This window comes from Thermobia domestica, chromosome 8, assembly GCF_964235325.1.
Source record: "Thermobia domestica chromosome 8, izTheDome1.hap1.1, whole genome shotgun sequence".
Classification (NCBI taxonomy): Eukaryota; Metazoa; Arthropoda; class Insecta; order Zygentoma; family Lepismatidae; genus Thermobia; species Thermobia domestica.
The window spans coordinates 63,401,108-63,428,213 of record NC_137461.1 but is presented as its reverse complement, the minus strand read 5'-3'; the positions used below and the strand labels follow the sequence as shown (position 1 = coordinate 63,428,213).

General features: G+C 35.9%; 1 protein-coding gene across 2 annotated transcripts in view; it reads right to left on the bottom strand.

The window, feature by feature from the left end:
- Positions 1-27,106, bottom strand: part of LOC145692961 (calpain-5-like) — a 168,361-nt gene that overhangs the window by 110,132 nt on the left and 31,123 nt on the right. For both annotated transcript variants that reach the window (XM_081768555.1, XM_081768556.1), the window contains exons 2-3: positions 25,410-25,505; positions 18,306-18,455 (exon numbers count right to left, since the gene is read on the bottom strand). In XM_081768555.1, coding sequence (XP_081624681.1) covers positions 18,306-18,455; positions 25,410-25,415 — 156 coding nt within the window. In that variant the 5' untranslated portion in view covers positions 25,416-25,505. The remainder of the gene's footprint in view (positions 1-18,305; positions 18,456-25,409; positions 25,506-27,106) is intronic.

Below are 27,106 nucleotides of genomic sequence, written 5' to 3'. Positions count from 1 at the left end.
ACCTTAGGTAAACAACGGCTATCTTTGGTCCGCTACATCCTTTTGTTAGCCGACATGAGATGGGTTACTTTTTTTCTGGAAGAAAGTGAAGAAATAATTATCCAGTACATTTACGTTTTGTCAGGCACACAGGCGCAGTCTGTACTTGTTTCCTAACAAATTTTAGCAACATAACATAAATGAAACATATGTACCAGAAAATAGAGGCAGTACAAACGGAAATTTTCATCTGTGACACATTTGATGAGAAATATAGTTAGATGTCACGTGCAAGCACTCTAAACATGTCCTATCCTGTAATTCTATTCGTATGTTTATGTACGTGAGACTGAGAAATCAAGAAACAATAATAACTGGTTTTCTTCCAGGGGAAAAATCTAAATGTGAAGGGGTGTTACACTGGGACTTTAATTGCGTCCTTTGTACAAGATTAACAAGTACAGTGAAACCTGTCAACTTGGCAACCTCTCTAAGTTGGCCACCTGCTTATCTTGGCCTAGTTCGTCTTGAACGTGCATTTTTCCATAAGGCATTCGTTACTTACTACTCTATAAGTTGACCACCTGTCTATCTTGGAAGTTGGCCACACTGAAGCAATGTATACCCTATGATGATAATGATAAATTTACCTGCGTATCTTGTCCACGAAAAATACAGTTTTGTTATTTTTCTAAACTCTTTCGAATTCCCATATGAGAGGCAGATGTTCTGCATTTGTGATTGGACACAGAGAAGCATAGATTCGCACGATTTGTTCTTGGAGGTCAATGGCCAGAACACTGCCCTCATAAAAGGGTGGTGAAGGAAGATGTGAATAAGAAAAAGCACGTACAGGAATTCAGGAAATGGTTGTATGTATTTGTTTACCCTGTCTGTTTTGGTAAAACCATTAGCTATATTGGCTCCTTTCATCAGTGGGAAGCTTTAGTAATTCCGGAAAATTCTCAAGGTTAAAGCTCAATTGTCATTTATTGGCACCTGACTGCATGTTAAAAGGTAGCGGAGGTTTTGATATATGAATTCCCTCAAGATTTTCTCAAAACATCTTTTGCTCCGAGGGAAACACTTCTAGCTCATTAACAAGAGGTAGGTAACTACAATATTAGAATGTGCATATCTGCCAAAAAGAATAAAGCAAATATGTCTAGAATGAACCACCATTCAGTAACAACTGAAAAAAGTCATATAAATTGCATATGAATTTCTCAATTTATAACTTAGCTTTTCTTGTTTTCAATCTGGGTAACTCAGTGTGCTATAATATCAATTTCAATAAACTGCATGTGCATACATACACTTCCATTTCATGGTTGTTTGTGTTATTGTGTTTTCAGTCCGAATAATCCAATGTACCAGACTAGTTTTCAGGAAGAGAAAGGTATGCAAATATATTAAACATACTAGCAAGAGCGCCGATCCTGGGGGGACCGAGGAGGACCGGGGCCCCAAAAGCTCATATGGCCCCTATTTTATTTATGAATATACAATATTTGGTATAATTTGAGTGCAATTTGTTTTAAAATCTTCATATATATACTGCATCTGAATGCCCCCCCCCCAAATTTACAGATAAATTGGCGCTCTTGCATACTATAGTAATATTTTCTAGTACCGTATATTTTTATGATTACTCTATACACATAATTTATAAATAGCTGTCGTGCCACTGCTTATTAAAATTTTACAATCAAGTAATACTAGAAATCCTGTTCTAAAAATACACAAATCACACTTAGTTTATGTAAGTTGGCCACCTGTCTAAGTTGACCACTTTTCGATGGAACCGATGGTGGCCAACATAGACAGGTTTCACTGTAATAGCAAATTTTTAATTTATTTTAGTTCTTGGGGAGAGGAAGATGGAAGCGAACCCTCGTAAGGACCTCTGCAAGGAAACATGAATACTATCCGCCACTGTTTGTTACATTACACAAAATAGTTTTATATATATATATATTGAGTTTTAGTCAGGGTTTTCATTCTGCAGGAGAGGGGGGGGATAGTAATACCTGACGAACATTTTCTATTCTCAGAGTGTTGCAATGACAGCTTTTTCTCCATTATAACTTGACCAAGCTAGTTGCATTATATGAAAGATTAAGTTAGCCTAAAAAGCTTAAATTTTATGGCTGTTTTACTCTGTACCCATGTTTCTCATTTTCGGTCTACGGGACTCTGTGTCCGGAAATTTTCGATGGGTTCCAAGTCGGAAAATAAGTGTCTCAAAGGCATATATATTATATCTATGGTTATATGAGGCATGGATCTACAGTTTAAAGTGGGATACCGGTAACAACTTCATGAGCTTCCACCGTAAATCGAACCAGAGTCTCCCGCGATCAAGGCGTATGTGTTAACCATACAGCCACGAGGAAATTCACATAAGCACACACACATATATATTGTTGAGTTGATTTTGACTTTACCGTCTGTTTCAGCAGCGAGGATATATGAAATGTAGACCGACTGATTAACGTGGAATCCGAACTACATGAGCTCGCGCCGGGAATTGAACCCGAGTCTTCCATGGCAAAGACGCGTACACTAGCCACGGAGTTCACACACACACACACAGAATCAGAGTCCTCACACACCAAGGGTGAGAGCTGTGCCACTGAGTCACAGCGGCCACGGGGCTAGGTCGAGTCCATTTTACGTTCATAGTTTCTTAGTACATAAATGTTACGATTATGAAATAGATTTTCCTTAATGAGCTGCATAAAAACAAAAGCTTCCGAAATGCATTAAACAATTAGCTCGATTTGAGTGTGAACTTAAAGTTATATCAGAGTGTAAATACGGATACGCACCAAAGCTCGAAAACTTAATACACTATTTCTCCTATATAGTCAGCATGTATCAAGCAATCGTTCAGCTTTCATTTGAGAGGATGGAAATCGAAGGCCCCTGAACAACTATGTTACTAATGTGCGGAATGTATTTATCTTACAGTGAACTGCTTTGATGCCAAGTGGACTAACTCCAAAATTGAAATTTTCCAGGAGTGAAAGTTGAAGTTCAATATCTCATGAACAATCCATATTTCTTTTATGTTGGGAACCAAAACCATAACTACTGTATGTAGTTCATTGTTTTATAACTTAGTGTTTACAAAAATCCTTTAAAAAAATACCTATTCATAGAAGTGAATGGTACTTATCTGTACTAGTTCTTGGCATCCAAGCAGTCCATTTATTGTAATACTAGCTTAATATACCCATTCTTCGCATGGGGGCTGTATTTGGAAATCAACACCTGTGGAAGTATCACCATTCATTTCAGTGACCGCGAAAACTATGGATTCGACACTAGTATCAATCAATATGGGCTATTTATACATGTCTCGGTATTCCTCACCCGCTGACACCCGGTCCGCATACAGTAGTAGCTGAATTTGCAAGTCATCGCTGATGGAAGTGTCACCATTGATCTCAGCGACCGTGAAAACTATGGATTTGACACTAATATCGATCAATTTGGATTACTTTTACTATATGTCTCGCTAAACGCCCCCCTGAGACCCCCTGGTTCCAATTTTGACAAAAACGCTTCGTCTTGATCTAGGACCTGGACCAAGGTATTCGTGACCAAAATTTGGTAACTCTCGGTCAACTTGTCTGGTCCCCAGGTCGGTCCCAGTAAACGTCCCCCCCCCCCGAGACCCCCTGGTTCGAAATTTAAAAAAAAACGCTTCGTCTTGATCTGGGGCCTGGACTAAGGTACCCGTGACCAAATTTTGGGAACTCTCGGTCCACTCGTCTGGTCCCCAGGTTGCACACAGACAGACAGACAAACACACAAACAAACTCTTTATTTTATTTATATTAGATAAGATATACTATGTAAAATAGTCTCGTATCATAATATGTGATGTACAACAAATGTTACATTATATATTATCCGTAGCTCGTGATATGCTGCAACATATTAAAGCCTCAGAATAGTTGGGCAAGCGAATAATCCAGAAGTTACGTAACCCTATTGCGTTCATGGGAACGAAAACACAATAATTATAACTATGCTAAATTACTATAGACTACCAGCTGCTCATTCAGAGAATTTATGAAGTTCACTTTATCGCAATAGTTTTATACAAACTAGATTTAGACTACGGATAATAGTTTTATACAAACTAGATAATCAATTATTATTATTATTATCATTATATTTGCAGTACAACCAAATACAACGACATTAACTATTAGTTCTAATTAACTGAATTGAGCTGAAAATTAAATCTTGATCTTTAAAGATTAACTATTAATTTTATGCGTTCTGTACCTTTCTGAAGGAATAAAAGCTGGAATTGGTTTCAAGGCTGTTTCTGAGTGAATACTTTCTTCAAAATAATATTAAAAATTATAGAAAGATTTTCGAGACATTCGAGTCGAGTCGAGATTTTTAAGAGCCGTCTCGACTCGACTCGTGTCTCGACTCGAAAATTCGAGTCGAGAAATACGTTTGTCTCGACTCGTCTCGAATTTTACAAAGTGTGTCTCGACTCGAATCTCGACTCGAATTCGAGTCGAGTCGAGTCGAGATTCGAGACATGTCTCGACTCGAGCGCATCCCTACTATTTTTAGATTGAAAGTAGAAAAAAATAAACTATACCTCATCTGAGGCCTTATTTAGTATCGATCTTCGCAAAACATATGGGTCGCAACGCAAAAAATACAACAAGCAATTATAACTGCTATGTCAATTATCGCCAACTAAAATGCATATTTTTTGCTCCGATAACGCAAACCGTTACGCAATTAGATCCCTGATGTATTGGTATTAATCATAATGAAACTTTTATTCTCCGTCTTTTTTTTTTCTTTGTTAGAACTTATTACTGAACGGGAGCTCCTAAATTTTTCATAGTTTCTCTCTTTATGCTTTCTTACAAGATCGCGTCCTGTCGCTTTTCTTTTTCCAAACGCCCGAAAAGCTAGCCTTTCGTCCACATTCGTCTACTTTCGTTGCATCGTTTAAATTTGTGTATTGCTGATGGCTTTCGTCTGCTGAGGGTGATGGAAAAGCGATTGTCACCGCCTCATTCTCAAGATTACATGAGAAAGGCGGAATGCTAGCTGCCTATAGCCTACAATGCGTTCTTGCAGAACTTTCAATCTATTCTGGCGTGATGTTTAACCAGTGCACCATAAAATAAATCCATTTTCATAAAATTAATTGTAACAATGTCCAAAAGCAACATTTCAGGCTGATGTATAAATAAATGGATAGGATAAGCCTTATAGCCTTAATGAACACTATGTCCCTGTTGTTAATAGTCAGATTGATTGGCAAAACACAGCAATATGTAATTGACACGGGGGGTATTATATCACTGTATTCACTAAATTATCAACATTACAGATTTTTTAAAAACAAAATACAAAACTCCTTTATTTTGAATCAAATATGGCGCCTGTATAATACTCGTAAACAAACTAAAGAAAAATGAATTGCTGCGTAGTAATCGTGGTTAAGTGGTCAAGACGAACTACCAGTAATCTGAAGGTAATCGAATCGGATCCACGAACGACCAGTTTTTTTTTTTTTACTTTACTTTACTTTACTTTACTTTACTTTACTTTACTTTACTTTAGAATTTTTGGTGCCGATTGATCGGCGATGACACACGTTTTATTTTCTTCTGATATTTGAATACTCAGATGTTTCAATACTTGAACTATCAAATCTTCAGGTATAATAATAATAATAATAATAATAATAATAATAATAATAATAATAATAATAATAATAATAATAATAATAATAATAATTATTATTATTATTATTATTATTATTATTATTATTATTATTATTATTATTATTATTATCTCATAGAAGATTAAAAGAAGCTTATTATCGCTCAGGGCATAACATTACAACCAGAAGTGTAACATTTGGCAAGAATATTTCGGTTTTGTTTAGTGTTGCTCACGAAAAGAGGAATTTCTCATCTCGTTTCCGAAACAAAATATACAAAATTGAAACGAGAGTTAACATTTTACATTTAAGACGGGACAAGGCTAACTCAAATTATCGTCTAGCTTTGGAGATGGAAATCGAGACGAGACGAAAAGTATCGTAAACATTTCTCGTTTTATCTCGATTCTCGAAATAGTGTATGTCCATTCTCTAAGTAACAATTGCTTTGTATACTGAATCTTATACACTATTTTGTTACTTTGTATTTCGGAGCTCATTGGATTTATTATGGTGTGTGTAGGTATTTTTGTAGTTAAGCTTTTATAATTATTTGTACATATCCTAAAAGTTAGTTTATTATATGCCTTACTGTTCAGTGACATTCAGTTATTTTCATTACAATTATTTTCCTCAGAACGTACAGTAGAATACTTTCTACATGAAACTTCAGTGGTTTAAAATTTTGGTAGTTGCAGAGGTGTGCCCTAGAGGTCCAGACACCCTCCCGAAATCCCGACTTGTCTGTAAGTTTTGTCTAATTTTAAGGCAACTTTAAAAAGCTTAATACCATTATTATTATTATTATTATTATTATTATTATTATTATTATTATTATTATTATTATTATTATTATTATTATTATTATTATTATTATTATTATTATTACTGAAAATTTAAGACCTCAATATTACGTCCTATTGCAAAGTAAATAAGCGTACTGAAGTTGATAGGAAAAGAAAAAGAAAGAATAAGAGATAGTGATAGAGAAAGGATAAGAGCGATTAGCGTCCGAAAGGAAATGAGAGGGAAGAAAGAAGGTGTCAGCTTCTGGACAATAATATCGAAACTTCGAATGCCTAAATTTAGTAGGATTTGTCTTCACCACGATACATACAGGGTGGCGCGTATTGTATCTACCAACTTCAAATGAAAATACAAAGGTGTGTTATGCAAGTTTTAATGCAAAACTGTTATGGAATATAAGTATATGGACTGGCAATTTGTACACTGTACAACACTTGTCGAAGGAGCTCACTAAACTTTAAAAATAACGTCCTGTAAATGTCCGCCTTTTTCCTGGATGCACTGCTGCAGGCGACGTGGGAAGGCATTCATCACACGCATTAACGTATACTGTGGAATGGAACTTATCACATGACGAATGGCAGTCTTCAGTTCGTCAATTGTCTTCACGCGATTGGCAAAGACCCTTTCCTTAACATATCCCCAGAGGAAGTAATCAGGAGCTGTTAAATCTGGGGAACGGGATGGCCATGAGACATCGCCAAATCGGGATATCACGCGGTTTGGAAATGTTTCTCTGAGTATAGACATACTTTGGCGTGCCGTGTGTGCCGTAGCACCGTCTTGCTGGAAATAAACGTTATTGATCACACCCCTTTCCTGCAATTCCGGAATGAGAAACGTCTGTAACATATGGCAGTAGCGGTCGGAATTTACAGTTGTTGCATGTCCGGCGTCATCCTCAAAAAAATAGGGACCAATAATGCCACACATTCCAACTGCACACCATACCACAACTTTTGGGCTACCTTGAGGCTTTTCATGTAATGAACGAGGATTCTCCTGAGACCAATACCGGAAGTTTTGCTTATTAACATACCCAGTCAGGTGGAAGATTGCTTCATCGGACATCAAAAGTTGTTGGAGGAACAGTGGATCTCGGTTAATCAACTCAAGAATGTTCTGGCAGTTATTGAGTCTGTTTTCCTTATCAATGGCTCTCAACTCTTGTACCACCTGCAGTTTATACGGATGGAACTTCAAATCACCCAGCAAACGACCCAATGAACGTCGTGTCAAATGTAATGTTCGTGCATGTCGCCGTGCTGAACGTTTGGGACTGCGTTCCATCGCTACGCGCACTCGTTCCAAGTTTACATTTGTTCGAACACTTCGTCCACGACCTGGTGATTTCCGGTTCACAACACTACCTGTGGCCCGCCACTGTCTCACCCATCTCAGAATACTGTGTCTCTCGGGTATAGCAACATGGCGATCATCACTGTTTCGTCGCAGTGCCCGCTGAGCCTCACTGACAGAACCGGTTCGGATAAAGGCTTCCACCGCCGCAATTCGCGTCTGCACAGACCACCGCTCCATGGTAAACTAATTGCCAGAGGCCCTGCTATTCAGTGCCGTAAGCATGCGCAGCATTCGTACGCGCATTTGATCAGGGTTGCCAACTGCAACTGGTAGATACAATACGCGCCACCCTGTAGTAACACGCTTTCTTGGCTAAAAGACTTTGGATTATGTATGCGTTATATTGATATTTTAACAAAATATACATACCAATATAAAAAAGAATAGTTCCTATTTACAAATTTTGGTTGAACGGATATATGGAACGTGTTCTAAATGGGGAACGAAAATATTATTTCTAGCAGTAGGAGTAACAGTGAAAGACGTTCGGAATAATTGCTCGGAAACAATATCATTTCAGGAACATTTATCACTCTTACTAGGCCCTAAGCATGACCCTTATGGGTCGTATTCATGAATTGTTAGCTAAACACGTTATGTTTTCCACCACTGTGCGAATCAAGGTTGTAGACAGACATGTGATGTCAGTTTGCTAGTACTTCCCTTGCGAAGAAAGCCGTCTCCACACTAACTTGTAAGACCGAAAGATATTGAGCATTTTTAATTTTATTGCACATCAGAAGTATGAATATTGTAGTTCATAAAAGCAACTTACCGCAGCGAGAATCGAACCCGGGACACCTGAATCATTAAAGAAATGCTCACACCACTACGCTAAGACTTCTCTGTTAAGTAAGAGTCAAAAAACACTCGTTTAGAAGCAAATTGCACACGTTTACTATAACGACGTAACACACTGATTTCTGTCATGATAAAATACTATAGTCGAGAGACTTCAAAATTAAATTAAAAAACAAAAATATGCATATAGTGCCTCAGACCACTCAGACCACGGAGAGTATCTACGTAACTTGTCTTTGTTATACTTAGTAATACTCGTTTTAACCTATTTCCAGTAACTTTGAACGATAGGGATACGAACACAGATACATGGAGGACATACAGTTTCAAAGGATCTCCCACCGGGAATTAAACACGGAACCGCGAGCACTGAACTATCTGAGGCAGTGATGGCGTGGGTTAATGAAAACTTTACCCAGCACCCACCATGACCCTCCACCAACCGTGACCCACTCTGACACACCACCCACAATGACCCACTCTGGCCCACCTACCAAAACACATCTGACACATGATAGACAGACAACCTTTCCTCTACTAACTAAAGAGTTTATACGTGTAATAATAAAACCAGGTTGTGAAATTCTAACTAATCGGAGTTTCAATTTTTAAGGTCACTCGCTCAAGCAATAACGGTGGGTCTGACCTTTACAATATAAAATGGTAAAGTGTTTGTCATGGGCCAAATTTCGATGAATTTCAATTTAATTATCATGGTATAATTATTTCCTTGTTCAATTATAACACTTTTCAGTTTAAAAACGCATGAAATCTGAAAGTCCCAAATCAAGGTAAGTAGACCAACGTACAGTCCCAACTTAAAATATCTATGAAATTAAGCATACATTACAAATATTATGTCTATTTTTCTCACAACTTTATTGCTTGATTGCCCTCTGCCCTAAGCGCTCCATATAATAAACATAAGCTTCAGCAATTATTATAGTAGAAAGCGCATGGTTTCTGTTTCTCAATTTGTTTGTGAATTTGTTTCTCGATCATTTTCAATTACTTTTACAAACCAACCCACTACCAATTTGTTTGTGATTTTGTTTCTCGGTCATTTTCAAATATTTTTACAAACCAACCCACTACCAATATTGCATATATAGAAAGTACCGCTCCCCCCCCCCCCACGCTCATAAAGAAGAATTTTAAAAAATGCTATGAGACGTTGTGTACATTTTCAATAGAGAGTTAATATACTGAATTTCAGCTCCCTAAATTTAGCGGTTTATGAGATACTCATTTTTTCCCGCAGAAATTCGGATCCCCACTACACCCTTATGATATTATTATAATGAAAGTGATATGATAACATTCCAGTTTGTATTAAGGCCTAACTATTCCAAAAGTCATTTTAATTGACTTTCAATTTGGACGTGATGATCAGGCACACACAGTTACATCCATTTCTTATATAATAATTTATATATTACATTGATTCAAAAATGTATTGTTTCCAGTTTAGTTCCTCTAAAAATTCACAGGCTGTGTGTCTTGAAAGTCAAGTAGTAGTATAAGTCCTATTGCTATTATTGCAATTATAAATATCGATGTCCAAGAATGCTTGAACTTCTTTGTTTCACTTACAAGAAGAAGGTAGACTTTGGTAAGTGAACTTCGGGGCCATTTTTTGGGAGTTGGTAGTGCATATTTAAAGAATTAATATTGCAAACTGGGAGAGCGCAATGGCCAAAAATAACGGAGAAGAACCGTCTTAAAGTATTATACTGGCTGCATATATTGTACGACGCACAAATTTACCAAGCATGGCAAAGTGAGAAAAATCTTTTACTCATGAGGGTTCAATTCCTGTTCGAGTCAAAGTTCTTCTTTCTGCTTCAACCAATAAAGTAGTCATTTGTAACTATAAGTAAAATATTAATTCACTATATGTTTATAATGAATAAAACAATAGAAATTTTCAAATCACTTGTAAAATCTTTTAATGTTCCATGTTAACTACGGTAGGAACAAAATTTAATCTATTCCGTAAATATTATTGTTACCGCAGTCGTTGTGTAAAAAATGTTCTTGACGCCTCGTGTCTACATGTGTAGACGGTGTGCAAATTACAAGAGGAATGAGGAGGAAATCTCCTTTGGTTATAGCAACATCCAGTATTAGCAAAGGGGATTTCCCCCTCAACTGCTTTGTAATTCGCAAAATGTCAACAGATGTAGACACGAAGCGTCAAGAACATTTATTACAGAACGACTGTCATAACTAGTGGCGTATTTAAGGGGGGGCGATTCCGGGCTTAAGCCTCCCGAAATGTTATTTACATTATTAAAGCAAATCAAATATCTTGGAGAATTTTCACATTTCCAGGACTAAAGTTGGCAAAGCCGCCCCTCCGAAATAAAATCGTAAATACGCCACTGGTCGTAACCACAATATGACTCATGATATCAGTATGTTTACGTAATAGATTAAATTTTGTTTGCTAGTTAACATGGAACATTGAAAGATTTTACAAGTGATTTGAAAATTTCTATTGTTTTATTCATTATAAACATACGGTGAATTAATATTTTACTTATAGTTACAAATGCCTACTTTATTGATTGAAGCAAAAAAATGTATGACTCGAACAGGGATTGAACCCGGGACACTTTTCACATAAGTTACAGATTTTACTCACTCTTCCACACCGTGACTTGCTAAATTCGCGCGTCGTACGATATATGCGGCGCATAGAAAACTTTAAGACGGTTTTTCTCCGTTATTTTTGGCCATTGTGCTCTCCCAGTTTGTAATCTATTTCGTAAATATATTGATATCACGAGTTATAGTTACCACAGTCGTTGTGTAAAAAAATATTATTGACGCTTCGTGCCTACATATGTTGACAGTGTGAAAATTACAAGGGGGATGAGAAGGAAATCCTCTTTGGTAATACTGGATGTTACTATAACCAAAGGAGATCATCCCTTATTCCCCTTCTATTAAGCTGCAAAAATTTATCTTCAATATACGGGGAGGACGGGTAAGACCGTTCCCATATTTTTTTAAAACGATGTTCAAATTATTTATGATGTTAAAAAAATACTATGGAGGATCAGGGGAGCAGAGTTGTCTTCAACATTGTGAGGGCTTATTCTGGGGGAATATCAATGTCATCTCATTTTCGTTTGTGGCAATGGGACACAATTCATCACATTTCTCCCCAAAATAAACGCATTTCAAATCGGATTATTAGAGGCACAATCCCTCAGTTCCAAGATTGGAGGGAACATGTCCCCCTCATCCCCCCGTGCCATTTCTGCCAGTGCTTGTAATACACATACTGTCAACAAATGTAGACACGAAGCATAAGAAAATTTTTGCACAACGACTGTGGTAACAATAATATAACTAGTGATATCAATAAATTTATGAAATAGATTATATTTTATGGCCAGTTACCACGAAATATTGAAATATTTTACAACTGATTTTAATATTTCTATTGTTTTAATTCATTAAACACATATGGAGAATTAACATTTTACTTATAGCTGCAAGTGGCTACTTTATTGGTTGAAGCAAAAAACAAAAAGATAGTTGATACCAGCAAGAATCGAACCCTTAATCCTTGCAACGTGAGTCACAAATGCTTCTGACTCTGCCCTGACGACACTTAATAAATTTCGCAACTTACGACATACGCGGCGGGTCGAAAACTTTAAGACGCTTTGCTATGCTATATTAGACCATTGCGCTCTCCCAGTTTGTAATATCAACACTTTAAATATTCACAATCACCTTGCAAAAAATGACCCCGATGTTAATTTACCAGTCTTCTTTCTCCTTGTAAGTGAAAAAAGAATTTCAAGCATCTTTTGATATTGATATTTGTAATTGCAATAATAGTAAGATACGGAGATACTTTCGGTGAATCAGAAAAGAAAGCGGTCTGTGGCACTATATGTATATTCTTGTTTTTTAATTTAAATTTGAAGTCTGTCGACTATAGTATTTTATCATGACAGAAATCAGTGTGTTTCGTTGTTATCGTAAACGTGTGCAATTTGCTTCTAAACGAGTGTTCTTTTACTCTTACTTAACAGAGAAGTCTTAGCGTAGTGGTGTGAGCATTTCTTTAGTGATTCAGGGGTCCCGGGTTCGATTCTCGCTGCGGTAAGTTGCTTTTATGAACTACAATATTCATACTTCTGATGTGCAATAAAATTAAAAATGCTCAATAACTTTCGGTCTTACAAGTTAGTGTGGAGACGGCTTTCTTCGCAAGGGAAGTACTAGCAAACTGACATCACATGTCTGTCTACAACCTTGATTCGTACAGTGGTGGAAAACATAACGTGTTTAGCAAACAATTCATGAATACGACCCATAAGGGTTATGCTTAGGGCCTAGTAAGAGTGATAAATGTTTCTGAAACGATATTGTTTCCGAGCAATTATTCCGAACGTCTTTCACTGTTACTCCTACTGCTAGAAATAATATTTTCGTTCCCCATTTAGAACACGTTCCATACATCCGTTCAACCAAAATTTGTAAATAGGAACTATTCTTTTTTATATTGGTATGTATATTTTGTTAAAATATCAATATAACGCATACATAATCCAAAGTCTTTTAGCCAAGAAAGCGTGTTACTATGTATCGTGGTGAAGACAAATTCTACTAAATTTAGGCATTCGAAGTTTCGATATTATTGTCCAGAAGCTGACACCTTCTTTCTCCCCTCTCATTTCCTTTCGGACGCTAATCGCTCTTATCCTTTCTCTATCACTATCTCTTATTCTTTCTTTTTCTTTTCCTATCAACTTCAGTACGCTTATTTACTTTGCAACAGGACGTAATATTGAGGTCTTAAATTTTCAGTAATAATAATAATAATAATAATAATAATGGTATTAAGATTTTTAAAGTTGCCTTAAAATTAGACAAAACTTACAGACAAGTCGGGATTTCGGGAGGGTGTCTGGAGAATCGAGGCGACTGGGTTTATTATAATGTATTTCGTTTCAGCACGTTCAATGAACACCACCGAATTTGCTACCGAAACACGTGAAACAAATCACGTGTGTTAAACTACTGACATTATTCTATATGTGTTTCAGAGTTCTACAATTTCACAGGAAATTGATTATTTAATTTGACCTCCAAGTTTGGTATTCATTTTGAAAGTGACTTAACCCTTATCCGGGCAAACTATTTTTGTAACGTAGACTGCAACTGGGGCCTTACCAACTCTATTAGCCTTACCAACTCGATATGCTCATAACTTTAACTTCGACTAAAGATAGAAAAATTCAGAATTTTATGTCATCGAAATATTTATGGTCATTGAGAAATTCGAAGAAAAATATGAAGCTACTGGGCCTGGGAGGCCTCGGTTGCCCGGATAAGGGTTAATGATTGTTTCCTGTATCTTCTATGTATTCGAATAGTCCTGAAGAAATATATAATCCAAACTTACTTCTATATTCCTGTTGGATTTCTGGAAACGGAACTTTACAATGTTTGGTTCTTTTTTTAATACTTTTAAATTCCTTATTTTTATCTGTGTTCAGTTTTCTTCTTCTTCTTCTTCTCTCCCCTTTCCTATCTCTATCTCACTTCTGTATGTCTGTCTAGCAGGCATACATCGCTTTCAACTGTTCATTCTGTGTGTGTTTAAGTCTCTCCCTACAATATCTTATGAATCTTGTTTCGTCTCGGTTTGATTGTTTCATTTTGTGTATACTAATACAGTGAAACCTGTCAACTTGGCCACTTCTGCAAGTTGGCCACCTGCTTATCTTGGCCTAGTTCGTCTTGAACCTGCATTTTCCCATAAGACATTCGTTACTTACTACTCTGTAAGTTGGCCACCTGTCTATCTTGGAAGTTGGCCACACTGAAGCAATGTTTACCCTATGATGATAATGATAAATTTACCTGCGTATCTTGGCCACGAAAAATACAATTTTATTTTTCTTAACTCTTTCGAATTCCCATATGAGAGGCAGATGTTCTGTATTTGTGACTGGACACAAAGAAGTATAGATTCGCACGACTTGCTCTTAGAGGCCAATGGCCAGAACACTACCCTCATAAAAGGGTGGTGAAGGAAGATGTGAATAAGAAAAAGCACGTACAGGAATTCAGGAAATGGTTGTACGTATTTGTTTACCCTGTCTGTTTTGGTAAAACCATTAGCTATATCGGCTCCTTTCATCAGTGGGAAGCTTTAGTAATTCCGGAAAATTCTCAAGGTTAAAGCTCAATTGTCATTTATTGGCACCTGACTGCATGTCAAAAGGTAGCGGAGGTTTTGAGATATGAATTCCCTCAAGATTTTCTCAAAACATCTTTTGCTCCGAGGAAAACACTTCTAGCTCATTAAAAAGAGGTAGTTACCTACAATAGTATAATGTGCATATCTGCCAAAAAGAATAAAGCAAATATGTCTAGAATGAACCACCATTCAGTAATAACTGAAAAGAAGACATATAAATTGCATATGAATTTCTCAATTTATAACTTAGCTTTTCTTGTTTTCAATCTGAATAACTCAGTGTGCTATAATATCAATTTTAATAAACTGCGTACATACACTTCTATTGCATGGTTGTTTGTGTTATTGTGTTTTCAATCCGAATAATCCAACCAGACTAGTTTTCAGGAAGAGAATGGTATGCATATATATTAAACATACTATCAAGAGCGCCGATCCTGGGGGGACCGAGGGGGTCCGGACCCCCCAAAGCTAATGTAGCCCCTATTTTATTTATAAGTATACAATATTTGGTATAATTTGAGTGCAATTTGTCTTCATATATATACCTTCTGCATCTGAATCCCCCCCCCAAATTTACAGAGAAATCGGCGCTCTTGCGTACTATAGCTAGTAATATTTTCTAGTACTGTATATTTTTATGATTACTCTATATACATTATTTATAAGTAGCTGTCGTGCCACTCCTTATTAAAATTTTACAATCAAGTAATACTAGAAATCCTATTCTAAAAATACACAAATCACACTTATTTTCTGTAAGTTGGCCACCTGTCTAAGTTGGCCACTTTTGATGGAACCAATGGTGGCCAACATACACAGGTTTCACTGTATATGTGTATTTTGAAATAAGAATTGCACTCATCTTTTTTGCTGATTTTAGTATGGAAGGGAGAAAAGGAGGAGAGAGAGGGGATGTTTTTACCAGACACGATTATGGGATAAGAAGGTGTATATTTGGTGGCCTAGCTGCACGGCGTTAGCTGTCGCAATTTTTTTGATGCGGGGTGTACAACGTTCTTACAGAATTTGGAATAACGAAAAAGCTAATTAGATCAATTAAGGCATGTTTAAATGAATTCCAAAGTAAAGTCCGGGTAGAAAAATTTTTGGCCACTAGCTTTCATATTGAGAATGGCCTGAAACAAGGAGATGCGTTGTCGCCATTATTATTCAACTTTGTCCTGAAATGCACCATAAGGAAAGTCAAAGATAGCAACCAGGGCCTAGAGCTGAACGGTATTCACCAGGTTATGCCTACGCTGATGATGTAAATTTAATAGGGGATGATAGGAGAACAATAGAAAGAAATGCAGAGGTCTTTGCAGGAGCATGGGTTTAGAAGTAAATGCAGAGAAAACTAAATGCATGGAAGTACGTCGGGATCGTAATACGGCAAATTATGAATGCGTTAAAATATTAAATAATACTTTTGATAAAGTGGATACTTTCAAATAACTAGGATCAATATTAGCAGACAAAAATCTTATTCACGAAGAAGTTAAATGTCGACTAAGAACAGGGAATTCGTGTTATTATTCAGTTCAAAATCTCTTGTCGTCGCGAATTCTTTCGAGGAATTTGAAGCTTAAAATATATAAAACGATAATCATAACTGTTGTTCTGTATGGTTTCGAAACATGGTCGCTTACTCTGAGGGAAGAACATAGACTGAAAGTATTTGAGAACAAGATGCTCAAACGAATATTCGGACCCAAGAGGAAAGGGAATGGGGAATGGCGGAAACTTCATAACGAGAAACTACATAAATCATACAGCTTACCAAACATTGTTAGGGACTTCAAGTCTAGGAGGCTTAGGTGGGCAGGACATATAGCCAGGATGGAAGAAAGTAGGAACGTTTTCAAAGTGTTAGCGGTAAGACCAATGGGAAAACAACCATTAGGAAGACCTAGCCGCAGATGTGAAGACAATATTAAGATGGATCTCGCAAAAATAGGAATACAAAGTAGAAACTGGATCCAGTTGGCTAAGGATAGAAGTCAGTGGAGAGCTTTTGTGAACGCGGCATTGAACCTCCGGGTTCCATAGGTTATAGAGTTAGTTAGCTTACGAAGCATGAGTAGATGCCTAGGCTGATACTACAAATAGATTAAATGCGCGTTTACTGAAAAGATGGGTTCTACTGACATTGAATAGTCTATATACTCTTCGTGTGCTAGGGCCTAGAGGAGAGGAGGAGATAAGATTTCATATCAGTTACGTCACGCACAGTCGCACGCCTTCATTTTCATTAAAAATGGAAAAGCCAAGAGAAACAAATTTCATCTCACTTTCCTTTGTGGCAGTCGGACACAAATCATCACACTTATCTGCAAAAAGCACTTTTCAAATCGGATTATTGGGAGTCTCCAGTTCCAATGTTGAGGGGGACATGTCTCCCCATTTCCCCGGGATTTGTGCCCGTACCTACAGCTGAGACAACTTTCCAGCATGAGGAGAGGGGCATATCCTCCTCTAGCATTTATTTCAATTTGTGCCCAAGTAGTGGAAGTGGAATTAATACATATTGATGAGACTACTAAACGCACTACAGCACGAAGTTCAGTTTGAAATACTACAGAATACGATTCTTTTTAAAAAATGGAAAAGCCAAGAGAAATCAATTTCATCTTACATTCCTTTGTGGCAGTCGGACACAAATCATCACACTTATCCCAAAAAGCACTTTATAAGTGAGATTATTGGGGGGACAGTCCCCCCAGGTCCAAGATTGAGGGGACATGTCAGCCTCGTCCCGCCGGGATTTGCGCCAGTGACATTCACGTTCAGACATTACATTAAAGACGTTCAGAAAGGTTAGGTATGGTGTGTGCATGTCAAACAATATATACGTACATAGTTATTGTCTAGATTTATTGAATTAATAAATCTTTTATTTATTACAGATGTCATATTTATATGTATGTGTGTGGGGGGATAAGGCATTATTGTCTCATTTTGAATTATTGCATTTCAAACTTTACATCCTATTGGCCTAATTTTATCCCCCCCAGTATAGATTATATAATTCGCACACTGTATATATATAAAATGAGAGAGAGAGATTTTTAAATTCTTTAAAATTGTTTTACATAAATACCTTGAACCCATGCACAATTAAATAATGTTGTTATTATTTTCCTCCTGAAGACAAATGAGAGTTCGATTTCCTTAGCTATCCAGCTGCTTAATTCATTTTATCCATTTAATTTCTGATGTCACTGTAGTAGCCAATGTGATAAAAACTGGTATCATGGACATTGTTGTTCTCATTTCCCTTATGCACTTACTCTGTGTAAAAGTAACTACAGTTCTTCACATCAATGTTCCATTTCGTATGCTGTGTGGTGACATAAGTTATTATTATCACCAATTTTGCATGAAAAAAAAACATTTACTTACCGCTGGTTTCCTCCAAACGATATCATAATCAAGTGGCCTTCTCAGTCCAAGAGACGTTTCATCAGGAGGGAATTCAGGATCAATGAACGGTTTCTTTCCTCTCTTGTGTTGCTCCACTAATTTACAATAATCTTGCTTACGGAATTTTATCTGTAATATACAAGAGAACGTTTAAAATAATAATATACAGTAATGTAAAATGATCTTCTCTCAGTTTTTTTTTTTTTTTTCATAGACTCAAAAAGATATTCTTTCGCTAAATGCATCATCAGATAGCGAGGGAAAAAGTAGGAAACAAAGAGAAGCAGATTGAAGAACAGAAAACGAGCTGTAAAGCTTCCAAGTGCCAACTTCACAGGCAAATTTCTGATCTTCAGCTTTTCTTGCTTGTCATCCTATTACTGTGCTTCTCTTCTAATAAAATTCTTTGGATTTAGGGTTTAGATTTTTGAGCTTTCGGCGGCTATATAGCCCGTCACGTATGAGGGATGACGTCTCTCGGCGAGCACACTGTCCGGGGAAAGGGAAGGAAAGTAGATAGGATTGGGAAAGGAACAAAGAGGTCTGGGATCTATAAGTTAGGTACCACCATGGCATTTTCCTGGTGTGAATGAGAAAAACCCAGGAAAACCTCATTCAGGATGGCTCGCCTGAAAAAGCTTCTTACGCTTTTTCGACCGAGTGTCCCCACGAGGAATCGAATCCGAGACCGCTCGCACCGAAGGCGAAAGCGTTAGAGATAACAAAATTCTTTTATGGTGTGTGCGTGTGCCTTTTCGTTTCTAATAAATAATTTACTTTCCATTTTCAGTTCGAAAGTAAATTACTTACTTCTAAGCCACTTTTTTGTACATATATACAGGGTGATATTTTTAACTTGAGGCTGCAAAATATCTGGAGAAATAAGCATCGAATGAAAACATGTTTCTATTCTGAAGGCGAAAATTCATCTGTGATCAAATTAGCCTGCCCGCAACTTAAATTAAGACCCTTCTTTTTTTATTGCAGATTCGCATTCTACGGGGAAAAATAAGTGAATTTTATTCGAAACATGTTTTTCGATTCGTGATAAATGGTGCTAAAATCAGTGAATACTAATTTCACTAAGGTTTCTTCAATTGGTTCAAGGTTTCTTCACGTTGAATTCCAGAATAAATCTTGTGATTTTTTTTTTTTTTTTTTTTTTTTTTGTCTGAAACGTTTTCTTGACTCTTAGTTATGTGGAAGATTGCTCTACATTCGAAGTGCATTCAAATAATTAAAATGTGGCAGTCCAATTAGGTGCAGCGTGCGGTGGTAATCGTAATCGGTTACCTAGTATTTTATTGGCTACACCGCTCTGTAGTTATAAAACTAACGAAAACTAGTACAAAAACAGCAAATGAATATAGTTGAAAACAAATGAAGCAACTAAACGAGTGTAGAAAAAAATATATCTAATTAAATGTGGTGTCAGTACACCTAAAACGTGAAATTAATTAAACTTCAAAAATCATCTATATATAAAAGTGAAAGTGACTATGTTCGTGACTTCGTACCTCTTGAACCACCCGACCGATTTCGATCAAATTTTCAACATAGATAAGGTTGGAGCCTCGGATGGCTTTTATCATTTCACTTTCATGGTGCAACGAAGGGGAGGGTGGAGAAGAAGGAGATACATAAAAATAAATAAAACTTAATAACTCTTGAACCACACGACTGACCTCGATCAAATTTGCCACACAGATGAGGTTCGGGCCTGGAATGGTTTTAATCATTTCACTTTCACGGTGCAACTTAGTTTAGGGGAGGGGGATATATATATATATATATAAATGGTAGTGACTACGTTTGTGCCTTAATAACTCTTGAACCACATGACCGATCTCGACCAAATTTTCAACATAGATGAGGTTCCGGCCTAGGATGGATTTTATCATTTCAATTTGACGATACAACTAAGGGGAAGGGGAGATATTTAAAAAATGATCGAAAATGAGAGATATTAGTGTCGAATCCATAATTTTCGGGGTCGCTGAGATAAACAGTGACACTTCCGATGCCGTTTAAATCCAAAGTCTGCCCTTTATGTCCAAATTGAAACGTATTCTCCTCATGAGAAGAACAGGTATTCTGCTAGTACAATATAAACGAAGGAAGCGACTAATAAACGAACTTCTTGATTAACAATTAAATTAATATTTTTCTCAATTAATGAAGCTTGTATCAAATATAAAAGATATCGGATTGCCTCTAAGGTACCGTAGGCGTGGATAACTCAGATGTAGCCAATAAAATGCTTAGTAAACTACGTGGATGACCACCGCACGATGCATCTAATTGCACTGCCATATTTGGATTATCTAAATTTACGCCGAATGCAGAGCAATCTTCTACGCTACTATCACGAGTTGTATTATTAAAAAATTGATATTATTTGTCTCAAATTTGTTCTGGAATGAAACGTGCCGATTCCCAATAGAAGAAATGTTAGTGAAACTAGTTTTCACTGATTTTAGCACCATCTATCACGAGCCGAAAAAATGTCTCGAATTTATTTTTTCCGTAGAATCGATGTCTGTAATTAAAAATGGGGGGTCTCCATTTAAGTTTTCAACTTATCCCTCACCCTACTCCAAGGAAGGACTAATTTCATCAAGCTGAATTTTGCCCTCCAAGATGTTAACATTTTATTTCTAACATTTCTTTTCGAACGATGCTTATTTCTCGAGATATTTTCCAGTATCAAGTTTTTTTAAAAACACTAACCCTGTCAATATATATATATATATATATATATATATATATATATATATATATATATATATATATATATATATATATATATATATATATATATATATATATATATATATATATATATATATATAGTTTGTATCATACTTGGAGAGAACGATCCACTAATGTTTTGCTGTATTTTCTACAAATACATTGCTCTGTCTTAGCCATGTCACATTGTCTGGATTCCGCATTCTTCGTTGTACTGCCGGGTTCGATGGCAGAAAACTGCTGAATTGAATCTAAGAAGTCACTCCTGAATAAAATCCAGAACTTCAACACACGGAGTTTATTGTTGATCGAATCTTTGCCCAATACTTGTCGTCCGTGGAAAGGGCTTCTTTTTTTTTTTTTTTTTTTTTTTTTTTTTTGTGAGCAACAGAAGAAACAGAGGGTCAGAAATGAACAAAATGTGAAGACGTATTAGAAATCTCTGTTAGTTTGATATAATTTTACCAAAGGCCAAAAGGGGAAATAAATCCGTATTTCGCTCTAATGGCATTGTGAAAAATCACTTTAGCAGTATAAATATGAATACATTTAGATTCCTTGTTTCATTGGCATTGTAAAGATTATCGCTCTATATAGCTTATTCTCTTTTTGTCTATTTTAGGTTTTGTCGAATTAGCATCAGCTCTTTATAATACTCGCTGCGTTGTTTCCTTGTAAAATTTATTGTCTTTTACCCTTTCTTTCTGCATATGTAGTAATTAATTCTTTTCTTGTTTGGTGGTAAAGATTTCGGAAGCAAAGGCTCTTATGGTTACATGCTGAGTTAGGAACTTCCTGCTGTAATCTGTATGAATTAGCAAATAATATAATTTCAATAACCACGGAGGTGTTCAGTGGCATACGTACGAGGGGCAACTTTATCGGCAGTTGAAATTACAACGAAGCAATATAACTAACGAAAATTGGAATAATTTTATGGAGTGTGTAGGTAAATTGATGAAAATTCCTTTTTATAAACATTATAAGCCTTATAGGGTAGATTTATTTTTCAAACAGTTAGAAGAATCAGGAAGATATTATAAGTGGAAGTATGACAAGCTCAAAGAGATTTTACTAACATGTTTGAGGGACAGAGTTTTCAATTGGTCCCTAAATTGTAAGAAAGAAAGTACATATGTCAGAAAGTCTTGTGAAAAAATATATGATTTTAATCTTTAGAAGTATATCTTAGTCTTTAACAGTAAAAGACACATTGCGTAGAGCTAAACACTCTATTAGTAAGGCTCCATAAATGTATGCTATTAGGAAAGCTAGATTAGTAGCATTATATTTGCTTAATCCTACTGTCCAACAGATAATAATATATATAGTTAATCTTAGGTTAAAGTACATGAATATAGTTGCTGACAAGCAATTCGCCTCAGTACATGAATTGAAGGGGTCAATGGAAGAAGGGCCTATCCCGCAATTTTGTGATTTGGAGATAAATGCAGTTTTAATGTACTAGAAAAAATATAAGTAACGTAGGTATTTTAATTTGTAGAAGTATATACAGAACACTATTGCACATCCCACAATGCATTTAGTCCAATGAGTAACAGTAGGTGACACTAGTTTACACTTCAGCCACAAAACTCATGTTTCATGAAGAAATGGGATTGGCCCTTCAATTGATTTCACATTTGAATATTGAAGATCGAAAAGAAACTACGTTAAATGAACAGATTAGGAAAGAACAGCAGGAAATGAATGCTTATGTACAGTCCGCAGCAAAAAACCTGCAACATGAGCATGTAAGTTTATTGTGAAACTACGCCTAACGGCCCAGGGAATCAACATAACGTCTATGCGCCACGGAACACGCCAGCAGAAACCTCGGTGTTCTCCCCTGCACACTTATTTTGGAACAAAAGACTACATCGTTTCACAATAAACTTCTGGTCATGTTGTAGGTTTTTCTTGTTGCGGACTGAAGAAAATCCTTTTATTTCGCAAGAAAGACCTAAAAGTTTTATTAACAGTTCTTGGATATCTGTTCCGACACAATTGTTGCCTAATATTCAGGAGAATCTCATTCTTTTCCGCAAACGCAATATGGCTCATCACATCTCTCTTCGTATCATTTACCACCCATTTATTAGCCTGCAACACAAACGCAGAATTCCTTTAACAACGATGAAATGAAGAGATTATCTTTAAAAATTAAGGAAGTTAAGCAAATTTCTGCAAAAACCCATAATGAAGCGAGTAAGGGGGATGTTTCTAACTCTGATTCTCAAATGGATATTGACAAAATGTGTGAAAATATGCAAAACATTGTGTTAGCTCTTGAAACATCTATGAGGGGTAAGAAAAGGCACAAAAATGGTCACGAGAAGAAACAAAACACAGAACACAAAACACACAAAACAGAAACAAATTATTTTAACCGGAAGAACGAAGTACAAGGTATTTTGGACAGTAATCAGAACTCAGGTCAAAATAATTCTGGTTGGCACAAATCGATAATAATATGTAGGACTTGCAAAGGGCCTAATCATATTGCAAGATTTTGTCGAGCTCCTAAACAAAATTTAAACTAAAATTATCTATGGTTTATAGGGGAGATGTGGTAGATAATCAAATGCAACAAATGCCCACCAAAGTAGAATCAAAGTTATGTCTTATCACGCCTAAAACTAACGAAATCCAACAAGACTTAATAATTTACACTGTGGCTATGATATTTGGTGGGCCTGAGCTGTTGGTTCCCAATAACGTGAAACCTGTAAAAATTACTAATGATATTATACGGGTATCTGGTGCTAAAATTATTGGAAGGGAAGTAATATTTTTGAAATTTTTCTTAAGAAGTAAGTCTTCACTGCTTTAGAATTATACCCTTGCATTCTAAACCATTATCGGGTATTGATATATTAAGTCATCAAAATGCTTCCATGGCGGATTTGGCATTAACATTGCATAGATATGGTAAAGCTCCCAAAGAAAAATACACTTATTGATTGGGCATCGCAGTGTAACGTTGTATGTAAGATTCTTGATGAAGAAGAGAAAGGTGAAGGGACGTTGAATTGAGACAGTTCCTGAAGAGCAACTGAAGGAGTTACGCGAGACAGAGAAAGAAGAGCCTAGGGAGTGTATAGAAAAACACTAGAAGCGTTAATGTTGAATGTAAATCCAGCTATGTCTTAGTATCAAAAGGTATTCTGAACTTAAAAATTAACAATAGTGACTGATTTTCTAGATATAATATTTGTACTGGTATTACCAATCTTATTAAGTGTGATATTCCCACTGACAGCACAATTGTCAAGCAGTACCCGTTCTATTGCATTTGGTATATCAATGAAAAAAACTTTAAGAAATTAGGATCTTAGCGAATAATGCGAAACTCTAAGTATTCAGGTTTTAATAACCCAGTTCTTCTTGGGTGATAATCACCAAAAGACCTCAAGGTGATTATCGATTTATATCTAATTTTTGATTTATGAGCCATGTTGTGCAAAAGAATGAGAATTTTGTTATGCCATCCATGGAGCAAATATTTATAAACTTAGCAGGTTGCAAGTGGTTCACCGTTCTTGAGTTGAATTCAGGACTTGTTAATATTAAATTCACTAAGAGTTCTAAATATAAAAGACCTTTTAGTATTCCCAATATTGATTCTTCTGAATATAACTGATTCTTCTTGACAAATATCGGAAATATCTGTTTTTGAGAATGATTCGCACTTTTTTGTGTTGAAATGGAATGTTGGTTCAATCAGTATTAATCTTATAGGAATCCAGGTTCGATTTCTGGCGGGAGTTCGTGTGGTTCGGATTCCACGTTAAACTGTAGGTCCACGCCTCATATAGTCTCGCTACTCAAAGGGATGCTAAACTGAAAACCAGATCAAATCAAATATTATGTGAAGAGTAAATATTACGAAAATGTCCCGTGTGATGTAGCCGAGAGTTCTGTGGCAGAAATAGAATCGTATGATGTTTGTTGTTTTTAACGACGATAGACGTATAATAAACCCTTGAGCTAGTATAGTGTGGCCAAGAAATTCCATCTACTACTTAGGTTTTTATTCTTCTTTCAACGTGAAAGCAATAACTTAGTTTTAAAAACCAGAACTCCTGTGCGCGTGGTCAGGTCGGTTCACTCTAAAAGTATGTGGTTCAGATTGCATGCTAAGATACAGATCTCATACAGTTATTTACTTAACATTTTTTCTATTACGGAACAGCTCTGTTCCTAAAACATGGACAATATAAGCTACAATCTATATAGAATTAACAACAAAACATATAACGAGCGTAAACTAACATTGTATAAAGAATTTTTAATAATGAATATGTCATTAGAATCAAGTATAGTACTCACCACCATGATGAATTTCAGCAAACCATGACCTACAAATGTTTTGATATGTGAAGTACCCTCAAACTAATGTTTTATTTAAAAGTCAGCAGTGTGTGTCTGTAATGAAAAATAAAGTTTTTTTCATGTTAACCAACTTTATATCATCCTAAATTAATTACCTCTATCTCTAAGAGATCTAGAGAAGAATCAACGCTGTAAAAAACAAATATGGACGAATGGGCTCTATGCTATAGATCAAATTAAAGTTACCATCGGTATATTATTATTAAGATAACTTTATGATATCCTTTCATCTTGATTTTCCCAAAATTATATTTCTTTTAAAATATCCCAACGGGAACTCAGTTAATCAAACATCAGCTACATTATGTTGTTTTTTAAAGCTTTATCAGCATACAACTATTATATACTCGTAGTAACATTTAACAGAAAAACGTATGTATGTACGAACTAATTAAAATCCATTTAAATCAATTACATCATCTAACTCAAAAAAAGAAAACAAAAGAACATTTCCTCGATCGAATTCCTATCTACGTATCTCTATTAGAACGTAACGAACTTGAGACATTTGTGAAGCGTGACCACGAGCAATGAAAATAAAACATAGACTATAACAACAAAGTTAGAAATATTTCATGAATTATATTAACTTATATGTTATTAAAAAAATTGGACATTTGAAGTCTTGAACAATTTTTCGGGGACAGAATATATAAATTCGGAAACCCTAATAAATTAATTACTAATTGTATTAGACATATAAAACATAACACATATCGCACAATCAATAACAAAAGGCTAATGTTGCGAAATTAGGCAAACGTATTGCAAATTAAGGGAAAAATACTTCCGAAATAAAAACCATTCGTAATTTGAACTTAGTTACGCGAAGTACCTTAGAAAAAATTACTGAATTTCTAAAAGCAAACAAAAGAGCATATTTGTTTACAGATATGTATCTGTTTATGTTACGATAGGCCTATCAAATAATCTGATATGTTATTGTTTACTATTTTTCTAATATTGATAATATGTGTCAAAACAAAATATATCGTCAAATTGGGAATAATTACCATACGTAGATGGCCTTAATCAAACGGTGTCAGAGAAACGTAAATATTAAAAATTTCCAATTACAATCATAGATCATCGGGTCATTTGACTCTTGAACAGTGGAGATGCATCTTTGATAATCTTGATTTTGTTTACGTTCTAATAATAGCCACTGCAAACTCAGAAAAGAAGTTATTGGAGCTTAAATTACAATGTGATCAAAGAGCTCTACAGGAAGGTGGTAAAAATGTCATGTTTGTTAGTCATTCACAAATTGAAAGTATGAACTTACGGTGAAGATTCTCGGAATATACACTAATATAAGTTCTCAGAATACTAAGGTTTATGTCTTCGATCCATTATGAAGTAAGAAATATTTGGTGCCTTATAAGATGCCATTACCCTGAGAATATCCCGCTGTCATTGCTTCCGAGACAAGGAAAAATTCATTGAATTTATAGTCGTTTCTTAACAAGCTCTCTATTGAATTGAAATAAATCACATGCAGTTTCGCAGTTTCTTTTTACCGCATTCCTGCAACTGTCTGTTCCTCAAGCACGTTATAGTCAACGTTATTGATCTTCTGGGTGGACGAAAACCACAAGACATGATGACTCGGAGAGGATTCGGTCCTAGGTGAA